Source organism: Hippichthys cyanospilos, chromosome 10, assembly GCF_059441005.1.
Source record: "Hippichthys cyanospilos isolate Australia breed blue-spotted pipefish chromosome 10, RoL_Hcya_1.0, whole genome shotgun sequence".
In the NCBI taxonomy this organism is placed as follows: domain Eukaryota; kingdom Metazoa; phylum Chordata; class Actinopteri; order Syngnathiformes; family Syngnathidae; genus Hippichthys; species Hippichthys cyanospilos.
In genome coordinates, this window is record NC_142378.1 from 14048361 (window position 1) to 14067808 (window position 19448).

Consider the following 19448-nt stretch of genomic DNA (forward strand, 5'->3'; position numbering starts at 1 on the left):
ATGGCACAAAGAGGCAAACGACTATTCATGCACTGAAACAAACCAGGTGGGCATGGGGAGAACAAGCAAACTCCACACGGAGCGAAGTGGATTTGAACTTGGGTCCCTGAACTATGAGGCGGACGTGCTAATCGTTCGGTGGTGATTCGCCCATGTATATTTTATCAATTTAATGAATACAAAGCTGTATTAATTAGGGATTACACCTTTATTTTTGTAGTTGTAGTTCACTCAATCATACAACACTTGATGATCTTTTTTTCTTTTTTACCTTGCAGTCAGCAAATGCTGCATATATTTGAAATAAAATTAAAACTAATTAAAACAAACCAAATCTGTAAACATAAAAATGCTCTAAAACCTAAGTAAAACAAACTAAAAAAAGTTAACATGAATAAAAATTACCGATTAAAAAAAAAATCGAAACTATCATAACGCACTGGTACTGTCTAATGGGTCAAGGAAATCATGTGAGATTTTAGCTCATTCGGAATTTGAGAGATATACAGCTATGTCTGCTCAATACAATATGGCTAAATGGACAATATCACTAAAAGAAGAATTACATAATGTATACTGATAAGTGGGAGTTCATTATTTAAATATTAAGACTCACCTCCCTGAGCATGAGCAGTAATCATATAATTATTAGTGGGCTTTATGACAAATGAGCTTGTTACTTATTACTTGACAACAAAAACTATTACTGTCCAACGTTTTCTGTGTCCATTTATAAATTGTCAGTTTATTCCCTCTTAAACTGACCAAATATGTAAAGTGTGCATAGTTCAAGACTTCTTGAACTCTTGGCAAGCTGTGGGGGAGGGGAAGATTTTAAAGGCAGGCCAGAATGGCTGATCTCCATATGTAGAGCGTATGCCATTTGGCTAGAACCATGAAGTGACGTTGCTATTGTGTTTGTGGGTGTGGCGGTGAAAGGAGCGGAGCCACGCTGTGTGACGTCTTGTCTGAGACAAAATTATATTTAGGTTGTTATGTTTAAGTCTGGCAACACAGTTGAAAGAATTGCTTGCTTACTTTGCTTACTTCCTTCACAGACCAAAAGTTCAAGGTTCGAATCTTGGCTCTGGACTGGGGTATTTCTAAGTGGAGGTACACCGCTATTTGTGTGGCTTGTTATTTTTTCAGTATGAGTGATTTGTAGAGTTGGTCGCGTTCTTGAAAAAAAAAAAATCAGTTTGCTAATATCTGGCATTTTTCATAGCTTGAAAAGATGATGAGAACATATGGTGCCTTTGCCACAAATACACACCATCATTTTACTAGACCTGAATAACGTATGAGGCATGTAGTCAACTGTGTATCAACAAATGTGAATTAATGGTCTGTGTAATTGTAGTGTGTAATGTACTGGATGTGTTGACTTTTCTTACTGTAATTTATACTTAAAATGTTCCACCAACCTACCAAGGGTCTACGGATGAAAATCGCCGACAGCCATGATCCGTAACATTTACATATAAATGTTCATCATTTTTAATAAATAAATAAATAGATAAATATGCAAGCAAGCAATCGGGATTCTTCTAGTCTCATTAAAAACAGCCTGGGGTTATTCGAATATTCCCAGATAATGCGATCCCGAGAGTGCATTGCTACTTTTGGATGTTTTTATTCAGGGGTCCTTGGGCTCCACAGGATGCCGCGGGAGACAAACAAAGACGGGGAACTAGGGCGCAGTGTTCCCATTGAGTCATCTATCATGTCAGGATGACCATTGGAGGAATTTGGGGATGAATTTCCAATCTTTTCCTTAATGCACGGTGAAACAGCATAAAAAATGATGTCTGTCTTGTTCGCACATATTACATAGGTATATATTAGGAGTGTGAATCTCTCCAACACATGGGGGGTCTTTTAAAGCGGATTGACAAGGGATTATAATTCTATTGGTTTTGTTCAGTCTAAGACACTATTCAAGTTATTTTTTTCCCAAGAAACAGCAATTCATCATGAACATCAAGCTGATTTTTTTTCTTCCCATTTGTCCCTGTTTGATGGGCCATTAAGTTCATACTGATGCTCTCACATCAAAGCAGATTTTATGATTCAAATCAGTTTTCAATACACCCTTAGAACTGGAGTTTATGGTTTGTTTGTTTTTTTACATTACATTTACACACCATTTGCATTGTTTCACCTCTCAGTCCTAGAAAGATAGCAAATAAACATTTGCTTCCAAAAGCATGTAACATACAGTACTGTACTTTCCATCAAAAGCACCAATAAATTCTATATGTTAAAGCACGGTTGTCAAACCCCAGGCCCGGGGGCCAGATCTGATCCGCCCTCTCATTTAGTGTGGCCCACGAAATGCTAATAATGATTTCAAGTTTATGGCTAAAATACCAAATTTGAAAGTTATCTTCAATTTTTCCACATTTCTTTTTACCAATACCCCTTTCGACATGTGTAAATGGGTGAAGATCAGATTTAAGATTGATTTGAGTTCGCAGTCATAAATTATGACTCATAATGGCCCTCCGACAGAAACTATAACTACAATGAGGCTCATCATAAAAATTAGTTTGACGATCTTACTTTTAAAAAAAGCTTGCATGATTAAAAAAAATGGTAAAATATTTATTTCTATTTATCTCTGTATTCTTAATTACATTGTGGCGCCAAGTAATCTCTAAGAACCAATAATATTTCTGAATGGGAACATGTACAGTGCTTTGTACTTAGAGGTCGAATCATACATAGTCAGTTTGTTTGAATTCTTTATGGAGTATTGATCTGCTCATCCTTAGCCACTGAGTCAAGGCTTTTAAGGTTATTCTTCCGTTCAAGGTCGATATTACTTTAAACATCTGATCAAGGATGCCTGATATCATGCAGACAGCGCTTACTATCCCTCGCATCTCACTATGAATAGGTTACACAAATACAAAAGAATGTGAGAATGTAAGAAAAGTTAACTTTGTACTGTATTTCAAAAAATGTGCAGTACTTTAAAATGTACAGAAGCAGCAGTCAGTCAAGACATTCTTATTACCTCAGTCTGCAAGATTAGACTGTGTTTTTGAGGCTAAAATTGAACTCATCGGGTATATGCATGCTTTAAAGCAACAAAGTGATAATTTTCTTAATTAAAACCATGTAACAAAACAACACAAAATACATGTTTTGGATTATTGGCGTTTCAGTTTATTTATATGGGGAAACAAATTAATTAAATAGATCAAATTTACCATTCGTTGGACTGACAAATCTCACAAGCTCTTCCATGTTCATGTCTTTCTTCTGCCCCACTTGTTTAACAGGACCCGATCGAGTTATGCCAAACACAATGACAGTCAGTTTTCACATTAGGGTGTGATTGACTTTTGCTTTACAACCATCAACAACTCAAGCACAAGGATCTAATCAGCATACAGAAAGCATAGAGTAAGGGAGTCAAAATTAGATTAACATGATGAAAAATAATTTAACCATGACTGTAATTCATTTACTGCAATTAATCAGTTAATCTGACACCCCTAATTTTTTGGCACTAACACCTACTGTACTGTCAGTATAGCAGTACTGTATACGGAAGGGCCTGGATGGAATAAACCAATTTCCTAGGTGCAAAGAAGGGACACTGTTGTAATTTGTTGTTAAAATATTATGTTCCAGCAAAATATTTATATTAATATACTTCAAAAATGAGCATACATCAAAAAACTCCCATGGTTTGTGTTGCGAATCCACTTTACAAACCACCGAAATTGAAGCATACACTTTCACCAGAAGAGGTTTCAGTCCAGAGATGCATTTCACGCAAAACAACTGAAGTGGATAATGGCAGAAATCTCCCCTTGGCTGTGAAACTCCCCTTACTAAATACCATCACAAGTCAAGAATACGGGTATCACACTGTGATGACGCTTTTCATTTCACATTTGGTTATTACAGTCGCTGTATAGCCAAGACCTGATGGAAGTGTTTTATCCCGACTAAAGCGGATACACTGTAACAACCCCATGGCGAGACGGTGCCTTCCAGTAATGTTCTACATTAGCATCCATAAAGCGTTTCCTCCTCTACATCGCTGATGCAGCTCAAAGAAATGTCAACTACACTTGGACGCATGAATACACGGGCGCGCATTCATTTCTTTACGCACATATTTGAAAGACAAATGACTCCATAGTTCATCTGAGTTCATAACCACACTTGACTTTTGTGATCCGTCTAGGTCAAGTTAGCGGCGCTGACTTCATCTGTTAGGCAAATGAACCGTAAGAAAGCCTGCCCTCCAACCCCGGTTCATGAGGAAAATAGCCTTTCAGACTGATGCTTAAGCTCTCGCTTATTCCCGCATCAAAGGCATGCTTCAAGGGGGTGGCGTTGGAAAATAGCAAACAAGCGCACGGAAGCATGGGGCGTCGCTGCGCCACGTACGGCCATGCGGACCCCCGGCCGAACCAATTAGGTTTTAATTGAGCGTCGGAGTGAAAAGGGGCCTTTCAGCTTCCCCTCTTTCACCCTGTTAGCCAGGGACAAGCACGCTTTGTGACACACGCACCCACTGATCTGAAGGCATTCCTCTGGCCCGACCCACTTACGGCAGACATGGCCTGGGCCAGAGGGCTGTCTCCGCTTGCTGTTAAAAACAAGCATGTAACATGCACCCCAGTAAAGAAGAAAATGGCTTTGTCTGAAAGGTTTTGGTTTAGCATCCATTAAGCGTGTGGAGTGATGGCTCGCTTTCCCCCTGCAACCATGCAAATCTTGGAGGAAACGATGCGCTTTGATATTATCTTGTAAGCGAGAATAAGCATGTTGTGTCATTGAGCATGAGTGACCGACATGTTTTGACTCTAGTTGACATACAATGCTGGGAGCTGTAAGACAAACTGGAAGATTCTATCAAGTGCGCAAACTAAAGCGTCGAATCAACATTCAAACCTTCATCGTGTGCAGGGTTACGTTAACCCAGTGCTTCTAAAAGAGTGGGGCGGGCCCCCCTGGGGGGGAGCGCGAGATGATGCCGGGGAGGTGTGCGGATGACCCCGGGGAAAAGGCTTTGTTTTTCATTTCAGTCACTTTGACGCATGTGGTTATTTTTTCTGTTTTAGACTAAGCTGTAAGAAGTACAAACGCTTTAAAACTATTTAACAGTTGTTGAAAGTTGGTTTATATTGCTTTTTTCTTTTGTTAATGTTACAAAGGATACAGGTTTAGGTATACTTATACCATGTTTATAGATAATAACCTTATTTTTTAGTCAGCTCGTCGAGGGAGAGGGCACGGAGAGTTTTCTCTTTCCTAGGCAAAATATAATTGAGAAGCACTGCATTAACGCAACACTACAAGTAGTTGAATGATACTTTTGTCATGGTATGGGGGTTTCTGTATTGCTTTTACTGGCACCAACCAACTTCAAGTATTGGTGAACCCGTCTCAAATAAAACGACCAATGTAGCGACTGCTACGCAGTGTCCCCCTTTTCCGATTTTTTACAAAAATAGCAGTCGGAGGCAGCTGATTGGTTGTCACATGGGACTGGGCAGATGAAAACAGGTGGAAAGAAACCCAACAATACTGTACATCAAATAGCCACACAAGGAAAACATGACAAAACATTTAATAAAACATAAAAGTATTTGAACAAAATCAACAAACAAAAAAATCATAACATTAAGTTATGAGTTTATTCAGTTGTTGTATGTTGTATGGAAATAATATGCACCTTTCTATTCATCTTTCATTTATTACTATCTACTTAAATTTAACTGTTAGTTGACCCTTATGTTTGGTCAACCTTATGTTTAAAATACATCATTTCAGGACATGCAAGTAGAACAAGAGGAAGTCTGTGTACACAGAAATTTAATTCTGAGAATATTCTATTCAGAAACCAGACACAAAAATAGAACTAGACAGGAAGACAGCTTGAGAACTTGATTTGACATTCTGACATTGTGTCACTGAGAACAAAAAGCTTGAATACTATTATACAGATTTCCTTTGCTAATTCCGGTCATTTGGTCTTTTGCGTTTTTTTTTTGGTTTTTTTGTTAAAGGAACTGTCACCTCACAGCAGTGTATGCACTGTAACACTGCCATGCTCAGTCCTAACGCGGAGTCCGAGCGCTAACAGCCTCAATACACACTTTTGTTTGGCACTTTTGCATAAAACTGAGCCACAACTTTTACACCAGGATCACGGCAGTTTTCAATCCCCTCCCACAAAAAACAAGTATTTGTAAGTGTTTCATTGAGAACTCTTGTTGTAAGTGGTTACTCTGCACCTCTCCAAGGTGTACCCTATCTCTTGCCTACCGGTAGTGGGAATAAGCACGGAACATCATTTTCGGGAGGGGTCACTCGTGTAACAAATCAAACCTTTTTGGCATCAGGCATCCCCAAGGAATGTCACAGAAAGTGATTTTGCTCAGATAAAATACGGCTCCACCTGAAATTAGTTAGACAGTCGCCATCAAAGAGTTGATGTACTGTATTTCTAGACTGAAATCTCTTCCCGTGTCCTCCAGATCTCCTCCCAGGGAGAGGCCACAACAGGGGGCACCATAGGTCACGGACCGTCTGCATGTTGGTGTTTTTTCACAAAATATTCCCATCTGTTTTGTGTTTGTTAAACTCTGACACACTTGCCGCTACAAATAGCATTTTACCGATGTTTTCATTGGTCAGTGTTCTCCAAATTCTCATCTTTCATGTATATTTGGATCTGTTCTTGTTTTTATGCACCCTTGTGAATGTAATGACGAATTTCCAAACAACTGAGCTGCATTTGAGCTAAGATTACAGATTACAGGGTGAGAGAGGATTTACATTCCCTGGGAGCCAAAGTGTGTCCAGCATAAAGTCGTGCGGTGCCAGGCAACCAAAGCTCTCTGTTTACTCAAAAGAAGGACCGGCATGCGCTTGCGAGGGCTCGTCCAACCACCAAATGAGATTTCCCCTGGTTTCCTTTGTGGTTGTGGAGTTTCGTAGTGAACTTGCCTCAATCTGACCTTTGGCCCAAATGTAAGGCCTTCAAAGCCACCGTGGAAAAAAATCAGTAGCGGAAACCCGTCGTTACTGCTGCACGAATTAATGTCAGGCGATCAATGAAGGATTTACAATGTCAAGCTGCTAAAACCTTCTCTTGGATCCCATTAAGAAGGTTGATGGGAGCATGAACAAACAACACACGCTATTTCGCCTTCATGAGCAAGCTGCTTTAGCTGCCTCAGGTTCTGAGTTTGTTTCAGCTTCAAATGTTCAATCGTCGAAGGTCGCTCACAAAGACATCAAGCTGCTGGAAGATGACCTTATAGCCTTTACTTTTAATCTGCTCCTCTAGCCTGGGAATCCAGACTCAACGCTGTGCAATTGATTGAGTCTGATCACAGTCATTTCAGGCAAATTTCTGAGGCGGGGCAAACCGCCGCCCACAAACAGCGGAATGAACCAATCAAGGAAACGAGTGAAGGGTGATGTTTTTCACAAAGAGTATGTCATAGAAATTACACAATTTTGATTACACAATTCGGTTTGAACCTGTGCTCAAGAGTGAGCTGTCAAGACTTTTTGGTGTGTGTGACTTTTTAAATAGGCCGGTGTCCCCGTGGTCAAATCATTTCCAGTCTTTTCTTGTTGTACCTCCATTTTTGTCCAGACCATATTCACAAATTTGTCTTTTAAAATAATTGTCATGAACCACAATTTGAAAGCGATGTCTGGTTTTCATCGGATAATTTTCAATAAATTAGTATTTATTTTTACTTTTGTCACAGCCGTTCAAGCTATTTCTCTGCTCCCACCAAGGCCTTTTCTTTCATTTAAAGTGGGGGACCAAAAATGGTCCACCTGTGTAAATAAAGTTGCCAGGTTTCATTAGTCTTATTTGTAAAATGCAAGGCGGCACAGGGGAAGAATTGCTAGAAAATTCGATCTCACAGTTCAGAAATCCTGATTTTGCTTTCATTCTTCATGTGTGGAGTGTGCTTGTTCTCCCTGTGCCCGCGTGGGTTTTCTTTGGGTACTCTGGTTTACTCCTTCTTTCCCCTAAAATTTGCATCGTGGTATATTGGACACTCCAAATTGTGTATAAGTTGTGGTATTGCGCGTAAGTGGTTCTTTGTCCCTGTGTGCCCTGTGATTGGCTGGCAACCAGTTCAGGGTGTGTCCCGCTTACTGTCATGCTATATTGCCGCGCAAATTGCTGCGCAAACTGTAGTCCAAGCTGTGGTCATTTGGAAAGTCGCTGGTTGGCAGGTGAGCCGGTTCCTCTGGGCAGTGTATAGTTTACTTGACTGGACAAGGGATGCTTACCGTCACTCTCACCCCAGCTAGTTTAAATGGACTCATTTTCTCCTCTTTTGGAAACATTTGACTCTCCCAGTTCTGGACCCCATGACATTCTTTCCAAGGCAGATCAGAAAAGCATTTGAGCTCCATGGCTGCCTTCGTAGTGACAACAAACCCAACGTCTCTCTGAGGCGTTCTTTCCATAACCATATCTGAAGCTGGCATCACATGATTTGCGTTCTTTGCCAACTAGTTTGGTCTTTGCATCATTATGTCCATCTATGGTGAAAGCGAGCAAGCCAAGTCAATGAGTTTACAAGGTCGACTCAACTGAGTCACAAGACTGTTAGTATTCTGCCCTCTCATGGTTGAAATATGCAAACGCACCAAAACGTTCTTTTGAATGGATTTGTTTAGTGTACAGCACCTTAACTAGATTTACTGTATTACTTGTGAGGTATTCATGAAAATAACGACTTTATACCTCTGTTTGTTAAAATCAAAATCCATTTTTTCCCAATCCCCACGCATGGTGAGCCGTCAAATCCCCCAAATACTGTACAGTGCTTCCACATTTATATTTTTGAAGACATTTTTTACTCAGGCGTAAGAAAGTACTAAAATTTTATTTGGGCCAAACAGTTAAAAACAAAAAAAAAAACCTAAATAAAGACAGAAATAAATCACGAAAAGCTTCAACAAGTTCAATAAAAAGCACATAAATGGCTTTGTTCATTTTCTGATTTTACACAATTTCCCGAGAGAGAAGGAAGATCCAGTCAAACCAGTTATTTACTGGTTTATTAAGTGTCCGTTGATTGTACGTAAAAATTACTTGCGCTCTGTTTACCAGTCGCAGCCACAAAGAGGCGACATCCTACTATTGTCATGAGAGAGTTTCAGTCACATTGGATTTTTACCAATTTAATTTGAGCAAATTGTTTTAGAGAAAAGGTTTCACTTAATCATTTTTCACATCATTGCAGCGCAACAAATCATTTTCTCATTTCTTTGAACAAATTGCAAATACGTCTATGCCAGGGGTTTGAAACACAAAATGTTCAGTCTAATTGAACCAAAAAAAACAAATGCCTCCGAAGTCGTCGAAAAAACTGCCGCCCATCAAACAGTTGCTGACCTTTGTTTTGGGTTTTTTTTGTGTGTGCAACAGCCACCGAAAGAGAAATAAATACGTGGCAGGCAAGATGCCATTCTCCGTTGACAGAAATGTTGAAATATATTATTTATTCTACTCACTCTTACAGCATTATACAACTTTGAGAATGGTTGTGGCATGTTTACAAACCATATTAAAACGGAAATTACATATTGTTCCAATTCCATACATCTTTGGTGAATCTTGATTTTTTTTCTAACAAAGGGAAATGCGTGAAGGAATAAATCATCTGGTTTTCTAAAATAGCTCATAGCGAGTGAAGAAAATCGTTGTGCTCTGGATGAGAACTTGTGGCCCAAAGAAAGCAGGACTGCAAGGAGGCCTGTTCCAGGTTCGCATTTTTGTTTTATTTGTTTTGTTTTTCTTGTTGTGCAGTGCTGTTCTTTGCCTTTTGGATCATAATAAGATGGTTTGTCAACAAATTGCAGTGTACAGAAGTAAAATGTGAATCTTGCCTAGTCTCATGTGATAAATCTTTCACAAACACGGTGTAACTTTCAATTTCAAATACTGAATTTGTCATTAAAATTTACATCAGATCATCCCTAAAGAGGACAGTTATACTGCATAATGACAACTTGACAACGAAATATGACTCATGTTTACAATGCGAGCCAACAAATTTGTCGTTCTAAAGGTAACGCCAAGGTTAGTGGCACATATTTACTTTTCGGAGATGTACTAACGTTTTTAAGAAACAAAGGTCTTTTGCAGGGAAAAATGTGTTTTATTTGTGTGAACTCGAGAAATGCGCTTACTGTTCCACAAATTTCAATTCTGAACTGAGAAATGTACGGCAGCAACTGAAATAAAATGAAATAAGCACACACACAAACAAGTCTGAGAACAAATAATTTATATTCACCATGAAAAATAAACAAACTATACCAATGTGCAATAACAGCTATTTATCATATTTGGGTATTTTCATTGTTTGTTTTCAGATTTACACATTGAACACTTAATCAGAACAACATAAGGGTCTGATTGTATTGATAAAGGCAGATGCTTCCACACAGCTCTTTTTTAGATCCTCGTGTATTATATGCAAGATTTATTTACAAGAGATGGCAGCATACAGGGAAATCTTTCACTTGAAAGCTTTCTTTGACAAGAGTTGTAATCACAAAATATGTCTGAAATGGCTGATTTCCTTCTGTCTTCGTTATGGTATTCTTTTAAACCCCATGCTCATTCAGAACATGACCTGAGCTCACATACCCTCATCAGTGACCATTGTAACATGACTGCAGAAAAGCAGTTTGGCTGGGCCCAATCACATTGAAAGACATGCCTATTGTGCGGGTTATTACTTGACACCGAACAAAGAAATAGCAGCATTGACGAACATCACACCATTTGAAGCTTTTCGACGCTGTTTGACATTCAATGTCAAATTGAGTCCGCAGGAACTGATTTCCATTTGAACGTCTTTTTTGGCGATGCCGTTCACAATACAAGAAATCTAATGTGGAACATTGCGGCGACCACATGAGGTTTTTCAGTCTGGCAGCTGCCTGGTGTACGGAGCAGTCCTGAACTGGGGCATGTAGAGCGGCGATAAGTCACACGCGGGTGTATGGCACGACTCCACGGAGCCGCCATCTCTGTTGAATAAAACACTTTTCAGCAGCTCTTCTTTCTGCTCGGCCTCGCCGTCCTCTTGCTCAGCTTGATAGTCCATGCCGAGGTAGTACAAGTCCTTCTGCTCTGTTGCGTCTTCTTGATCCGACGTTTCAGAAAGTTCCTCCACTGAGTTGTAGGAGGCGGATCGACGCGGATCGTCCATCTCTCCGCCATTGCAGCTCTCCAGCTCCCACAGGGCGCCGGGGAAAGAGCCGGAAATGTCCGAATTGTTGGCAGAGAAATTGCCCTCGTCGCTGGAGCTGCTGCTGCCGTCTCGGTGGGAGAGACCAATGGACTCTTGCTCCTGCTTTGAGTTGCTAGGCAGCACTGTGGCATAAGTTACTGAAGACTGGGCTGAATTCTCCATGATGCTTGGTGAGGGCTCAACGAGCTGCAGATCATCTAGCTGTGGGCTGGGAGAGCCTAAAATGTCCAAATCTAGGATTGAGGGGGGAATGTCACCCAAGAGGGCATCGCTACCCACTGACATGTTTTGGTTTCCCTCCTGAAATGAAGGGAGAGACACTGCGTCGAGAGTTGGGGTCAGAAGCGGACTTCGGATCAAGGCCGTGCTGAGAACTGACATGTTAGCCTTTTCCATGATGACCACTTTGGAAATGTTCTCTGAGGGGAGCAGCAGCGGCCAGGCTGGCAGGACATCCGAGGTCTGGAACAGCTCGTGGAAAGTGTCAGCCTACAGAGATAACACAAAATGGGAATGTGACTGTGCTCTATTTCCCCCAACTACTGCTTTCAGCCATTATTAAGCCTAGGAATGTATTTTTACGCTGAACAATTCTCATGACATATCACCAAACAAATATGTAACATAATAAAATAATGATGATCTGGGTGTTTAGTTGAACACAAAACTATCGGTCTGTTATATAAATGACAACAAGTGAAAAGATGAAAGTTGATGGGACCTTCGGTATTGAGTAAAATAGCATTTAATAGTTCTGCCTGTCAAGATAGGTTAAGATAAGTGTTTCCCAAAGTTTGTTTTCAATTATGTAAACTATTTATTTGGTGGCAACCACTCCCTAATATACTAACACAAAGAGTTTTAGGATGGAAAAAAAAAAAAGACAAAACAGAGTGCTGCGCCATCTGTGTGGGATTTATAGCGATGGGAAAGTGAATCTGCAAAAGCCTTCAAGAGGCAGTCGTCGTATTATTGTACTCCTCTAGAAGGCGCCCTCTGCTCAACATAGGGCTTAAAGCATACTGAGTTGCCATTCCTTCAGAGATGGGAAAATGAAGCTTCAAGTTTGTATAGGATTTATTGCCAAATACCAAAGTGGCCTGGGTCATATTTAAAAAAAAAATCAGATCTGTGTCGTTCGTACGGCCATTAAAAGATCGGGTACAGGTCAGAAAGGCACAAAAAAAATGGGTATTGTGTCACTTCAGGATGCAGTGTGACCCTCACATTGAAACTTCTAAGTCCTGCAATGTTGATGTATAAATGAGAAAAAAACAAACAAAAAAAAACTGTGTTGAACCATTAAAATGTCATTCAAATTGATATTCTTTATGTGGCTAAATACATTTTAGATATAAGAGTAATATTCATAATAAGACCTTCATAAAAACGTGTATTAACGTGTATTTATTGTCATTTTTGGTTTCACTTTTATTTATTTATTTCATTATTTATCTGCATTTCCATTTAGGTATTGTCATTTTTATGTTCACATTTATATATTCATTTATTCCATTTTTTCTTTCCATTACCATGTATTTATTGTTATTTTCGTTTTCACCTTTATTTACTTAATTATTTTGGCAGCTTTGATCCTACATAGCTCACAAAGGTTGCAGATTAATGTAAAATTCCTTACTTCACTGGCATATTTGCTTACTTACCTCTGCACATTTGCCACTGAGTAAATGTCGATGCTATTATCTGACTCATATACAGTATCTTTAATGTACAGTAGTTAACCAGTTTTTATAATTGTACAATGCAAGATAAAAAGCACGTTATTTTGTGTTGTAAATGTTAACACTTTATGACAGTAAGGTGAATTAATGATATATGAGAGTAACAGTCTAACAATGTATAAAATTGTGTAATGTATATACAACAAGTTAGCGATATCATTTGCATGAGTGCAGGCACACTGTACACTGTGAAACTATTTCATAGAAAACACAAAAAGAGGTGTGTCTATCACCACACTATGATTGCCTCTCAAAAACCTCAGCTGAAACAAATACGTATGATATGACAGATATGTATGACATCCACTGAGTCTTTTACAATATCCCTAACTTATTGTGAACGGTACGAGTTCTCCCTGTGCTCGTGCGCAAGGTTTTTCCATCCGGCCTTCCTGAATTCTGCATTCCAAAATTGTGCTTCATTTAGTTCGCAACTGTAAATTGGCCTTTGTGTGAGAAAATAAGTGTGAATCACTGCCAGTCAGCCCTGATATGTCAAGTCAAGGGTTGACTAACATGTTACATAAGCTATGGTCATTTATACATGAAAGTGGAAGAAAATGGATGAGTGACATTTTGCAGGCGTTGTTTTACCTTTTTGAAGTTGAGTCCTTTTGCCCATGAGCATTTCTTTGGGTTGGGCACATCCCTCCACACAAACCTTTTCATCCTAACCATAAAGTACAATTGGTTGAAGGATAGGTAGATATTCATAGCACTCCCATTGATATTCTTCCATCAGCTAAAACACTGGTGTGGCTGCTCAATTCATATAATTGTCACCTGTGAAGCAAGTATGCAATACTTACTGGTTTTGGGAGAGGACGAGGGTGATGAAGATGACAAGGGAGAGTAGTGCAATGATCAGCAACGTCGTGTAGGCTGCGGGGTCTCTTCTGGACGCTACAATTTGTGGGAAAGATGTATTAGGAGTTGAAGTGCCAGTGCTGTAGCACTTTTGGAATGGGATAACATTAGAAGAGCCCAAATAGCATTTTATAGCTTGCATACCTGTTGTAAAGGCCGGCTCACCCTCACCGTCAGAAAACACAGGGTACAAGTAGAAGCCATACTTTTCAGATGCAAAAAAATCCCCTGAAATCAAGACCAAGTTTCATCTTAGTTTGTTCTACAGAGCTTCTTAGCAATGAAGTTGTGTTACCTTTTAAGTGTATGGAATGGTCAGTGTAGGGCACCCTAGCCCATGTGTGCCCACTGTGGACTTTGCTCGGGTAGGAATAATCTTGCTGCTGCGGTACCCACTGTACCACCATGAAGAGTGGAGCGGTGCTGTTGTCCATGAGGCTCCAATGAAGAGACACACAAGTGTTGTTGATAAGCAGCACGCGGAAAGAATTCACACTCCGGCCTGTTGCGCACACAAGACAAAGCAATTATAAAATATTCACCAGCTCTCTTTTCAACCAAGTTAACCGAAAAAGCACAGACTGTCCAAGTTTTATAGCGTACTGCTTCTAATTTACACTGACAATTGAGATCCTCTCTACTAGCACTCTAGCTAATATTCATTTTTCCAAGGACAAACTCAACGTCTAGCTTTCCCCTTTACATGCTTGGACGGGCGTTTTGTAAGGAGAGGAAGAAAAATTGCTAGTGCGTCGAATGCATTCAGTATACTGTAAACATAAAGTGCTCAAGTTGACAGGAGGCTGCCGACTGCTCAAGGCCAGATTTGAAATCCACATTTTGGGCTCATTCCACCCACAGTATAAATCTGGCATGAAGGTGTGTAAAATCAGAAAACCCCACAACTGCGTGACACTTCTCTCCTCTCCACATCAAGGCTTGAAATAAGCGGTTGCGCATTGCTGTTTGCGACGTAAATTTTGGACCCTGCATCCCATTTAAACACATGGAATCACGAAACTAAGAATCAAGATCCTTCAGATGACCCCAAATGGATTTTAAATGACAGTTAATTTGTGTTTGAAAGCGCCAGGTTTTGTTAGACTCAATCCATGATCCGTACGCAACAGCTGCCACGGTTCAGACCGCACAGGGTTCAAGGACGGCTCGGTGGATAAAATATGTGTTCTTGTGACGGATGCAAGTTTAATTTACATTGCATATTTACTATCAGGAAGATTAGTCATGTAAAAGCAATCATTTAAGTCACCTGTATGACGGGATTTCAATAAACTCTGGGTGAGACGAGTACTTGAGTAATGAGTAATGGTGCTTAAATACTATGTAAGGGCTTTTAAGAAAAAATATATTCATACATTTGTTTATTTGATGCACACTGACATGCCAAGGAAGCGTCAACAATATAACATAACATGTCACTAACACGCCACAAAAGCATACCAACTAATGAGTGGATGTCAATACTACAAGCATCAACATACCGCCATGAAAGAATTATATAAAAATGTATGATGCATTTAAATGCCGTCGGACATTCCCAACACAGACGGAAAATGGGCCAACAATGCATTAAATATTAAAAACTGCATTAATAATAATACTAGCACTTAATAATGTCTTATTATTATTATTATTATTACTTAGTTAAAAAAAAAATCTTCAGGTCTCTCTGTGATTAACAGCAAAAAATAAAATGCTCTACAAATTTGAACTTGTTCCTTAAATTTGTTCAATGATTCACAAAATTGCTCTTTGATCTGCTTTTGCCAGAAAAGCATATTCAGATTTTTTTAGTAAATATTTTAAAAAGTTCATAAAAAATTCAAGTGTGTTTGTTTTTCTGTGAATCAAGCACTCCACGTTGGGCCTTTCAAAATGTCAAAAACAGCAAATACACGATTCGATCACAATGCTAAAGTGTTTTTTCCTCTGAAATGGCATTAGTCAAACAGAAAAAAAAAAAAGAGTAGCTATTATGTGGTATAATAAATACCAGCCGTATGGTTGGAGTTGTTGATAACTCACGTTTCGGTCGTCTCCCCAATGTCATATTAAAGTTTTTTCTGGAACTCCCTAGACTGTTGTAGGCTTCCACTGTCACAAATTGGATATCTCGCTTCCATTCAAAGCTATAGGAGGAGACCAGCTCAATCTTCTCCCTTTTCACGATGCCACGTGAAGTTTGGTGCTGGACGATATATCCATCAATGCAATAGGAGCGGCTCCTTGTTGGAAGACGCTAGAAATAGAAAATCAACACATTATTTGTCATGATTCGATGACAAACTGGATATGTTCATCATGCATGTTATACCGTAATCAGCAGAGTAACATTTGTTGAATTTGTGTGCTGATCATCTTCAAGAATTCTCCAAAAATCAGGGCCATATTCTGGAGCTGCAGGAGAAACATCAGGTGAAAAGGTGACACCATGGGTTCATACTATTCCGGAAGGTGTTAAATCTCGCGAAGGAGGTGAAATTAATGATGAGATACCTCGATTGTTTTGAGGTACAGAGTAGATCACTTCACTCCAGTCGCTCCAGTAGCCACTGCCGTTGGCAGGTGTGCACCTGACCTGTACCGCATACACCTGGCACATGTCTGGAATCGGAATCTCTGCCGGCGATACGCACGCTGGACTACTGAGCTGCATTTAATGAAAAGAAATGATTAAGCCAAGAGATGAGATCATGGTGATAGAGCACCACCTCTCACTTATCTCAGAATCATTCTTGACTGAAAAAAGACGGGGCTAGGAAAAGGAGTGTTTTTTCCAGAATGGAAACTTGACTCGAGACAATGTTAAATAGGTGGAATGTTTTGATTGATAAATTTCACATAATTTCTGTAAAACATGGATAAGACCTTTTTTTGAACGCTCATTAAAACTGACATTATGTTGTCCTTGGGGCTAGGGCAAAAAAGATCGACCGGGTAGGGTAAGTCAACTTTTAAAAATAGGCCGACTAAAAGTATCCACTTTGAAGGACCTTTCTTGCAATGCACTCAGTGTTACATTGGTGTCCGTGGAGGGAGAGCAGCCCTCCCGAACTGTGTCTAGAAATATTTCTAATTACGTTAACATTATATATTTAGGGTTTATAAATGGGGATTGTACAGTATGTGTCAGATATTTTTGCTATTAGAATTGTTCAATGGAAAATAAAAAAACAAATAACCAACATCAAAAATCCAAAAAGAACAGCTTTCAATATTACTATTTCTAATGTTGCCTGAGGGGGATGTCATCATCCTAGAACAAATTGTTTAACCTCAGACATTCAGCCCTGTTACATCTGTTTTTACTGACTGTACTATGTCAGTTTTTAAATATCTTGTATTTCATATTAATATTCAGTCATCAAACTCACTTAGCTATTGTAAATAACCAAAAATAGCCCACCTTCCATTCTGGCAGAGCTCTGATGGCAGAGGGAGCGTGAAAACGGAATTGACACCGGACCCCCTGCACAGGCAAAGATGGAGGCTCCCAAGTAATCCTCAGGACTCCACTTTTCAAATTCTCTGCCTTAACATTGGATGGTCTGTGGGGCTTTACTGCAAGTCAGAAAATGTAGGAAAAGACATTAGTTCTCAGATTCTTGTGATGGGCGCGATTGGGACTGTTTTTATCTTCAAAAACAGTTTGCCTCTCATCTGATCAGGCTTACATTCCGTTGTAAAATATAGTGGAGTTGCCTCAGCAATCAAAGGCAACTGTGGTTTTTGTTGGTGCCAAATCATCAAGTCTTTTTGATTGGAACGACCATCTGACACTCTGTCAAGAATATGTACATTTTTGTCCACAAAAGAAGTGCAGGTAAACAGCTGAGTCTTAACCTAAAGAGCCACCACGTCTTTGCTGTGCCATGAAGCTGATCATTTATTTTTGCTCCCAAGATTGATTAATGTCCTGGCAGCTGCACTGACACATTCCTTTATGACCAAATCGTCCCTAAATGCTGGTTTACATTGCCCCCAAATCCACACTATCCAGAGTGAATATTCATTTTCTCATTTGCTGGCACATACGGAGTTCAGCTAGTTGGTCATCATCTAGTGAGTTCTAGCTTCATCCTATTAAAGCCAAGGTCTTGCAATATATGTCGGATCCGGAAGAAGAAAAAAGCAGTGGTTCGTCCATTCCTTTTTTTAAAAAACTTTCCTGTGGAAGAGGCCACATCATCTTCAATGCAGCAAGTCTCACATAAACTGTTTAATCCGATCATTACGGTCACCGATTACCATGTCGGATATGTCATAAGGCGAAAGAAATGGTGTAAAGGGGGGACAAAAAAAAAGTCGCAGGACACGTCGTAAGGTGAAAAAAACATAAGGCAGGGACGTCGTAAACCGGGGGTCCAGTGTACTGGGATTTTCAAGAGTTGTGACATACAAGTTCCCTACCATGATCTAGAGGCGATATGTAGATGGGTTTGGATCTGGTAGGGCCCTGATGGGATAGTATCTCCAGCCACAGTTTATAGCAATTCCTCCGTGTATCCTGAATGGTGCAGGCTTCTAGCTTGGATCGGACCGGCAGGCATTCAGGTCCCATTTCTCCAACTTTCTCCCCCTTTCTCTCTCTCTCCTTCATCACATCACAGGGTAGGTCAGTCCAGCTATGGAGAAGACATTTGAGATCATTTTTCCATTAAACTTTGCAAATGTGATACAGTATTCCATAATTGGAACTTTGTGATGAAATGATGGGGAAATCCTTTACAACTTTGCAAATATGACATTCCATAATTGGAACTTTGTAATGAAATGGCGGTGGAATCTTTTTAAATTTTTATATTTAATTATTCAATTAGGGAAACTGTTGATAATGAATGAAAATTAAGTGTACTTTGGCTATATTACAAGAAGTAGTAGTAGAAAGACGCGGAGAAAAAATTGTGGCATATCAGTTATAAAGCATGTCTCAACAGGAATGCAATGAATGCAAATGCTTTGCTCTTCACTGACTTCTCTACAGATTAATATATTAATATATTGCTCAGAGGTTTAAAAAAAAATATTGAGCAACTTCCTGGCGTCCTGTGGCTGTGCAGGATTGGACACATGTATTTCAAGGGTGTGCCCCGAGGGAGCATTGTGTCATTCAGTACACTATGTTCATTGAAGTTGCACATGCTAACAAGCGCTGATTTGAGCACTCATTAACATGCCATGTGAGGGCACTATGAGGTCAACTGTCAAGTCATGACTTACATGTACTGGAATTTTGGTTTGATCCACGAAGTGTTTTTCCAACTGCAGTCCATAGCGTCAATGTCACCGTTAGTTTCACAGTTGATGTCGATAGTGGCTCCTGCAAAAACACAGAGATATGTACACTCATTTTAGTTTATGGAAAATGAATGCTTGGTTGCGATACTCAAGTTCACATTGTCACATGTCTCAACTCTCTTTCCTGCCTTTGTCAAAGGCAGGAAGCAGGAACAAACGCCTTCAAAACATCAGTGATAAAAGCAGGAGAATAATAAATACATTCAAATAACATAATATCTAGGGGTGTCCATATACAACTTTT

The 19448-nt window shown here is 39.7% G+C and overlaps 1 protein-coding gene across 3 annotated transcripts in view; it reads right to left on the reverse strand.

The window, feature by feature from the left end:
• Nucleotides 1-10284: 10284 nt before the first annotated feature.
• lepr (leptin receptor) overlaps nucleotides 10285-19448 on the reverse strand; it is a 38407-nt gene continuing 29243 nt past the window's right edge. For all 3 annotated transcript variants that reach the window (XM_088425580.1, XM_088425581.1, XM_088425579.1), the window contains 11 exons: nucleotides 19127-19226; nucleotides 18317-18531; nucleotides 17313-17467; nucleotides 16403-16556; nucleotides 16221-16303; nucleotides 15932-16145; nucleotides 14181-14387; nucleotides 14030-14113; nucleotides 13828-13921; nucleotides 13613-13688; nucleotides 10285-11765 (listed from right to left, as the gene is read on the reverse strand). In XM_088425580.1, the coding sequence (XP_088281706.1) occupies nucleotides 10947-11765; nucleotides 13613-13688; nucleotides 13828-13921; nucleotides 14030-14113; nucleotides 14181-14387; nucleotides 15932-16145; nucleotides 16221-16303; nucleotides 16403-16556; nucleotides 17313-17467; nucleotides 18317-18531; nucleotides 19127-19226 (2201 nt within the window). In that variant the 3' untranslated portion in view covers nucleotides 10285-10946. The remainder of the gene's footprint in view (nucleotides 11766-13612; nucleotides 13689-13827; nucleotides 13922-14029; nucleotides 14114-14180; nucleotides 14388-15931; nucleotides 16146-16220; nucleotides 16304-16402; nucleotides 16557-17312; nucleotides 17468-18316; nucleotides 18532-19126; nucleotides 19227-19448) is intronic.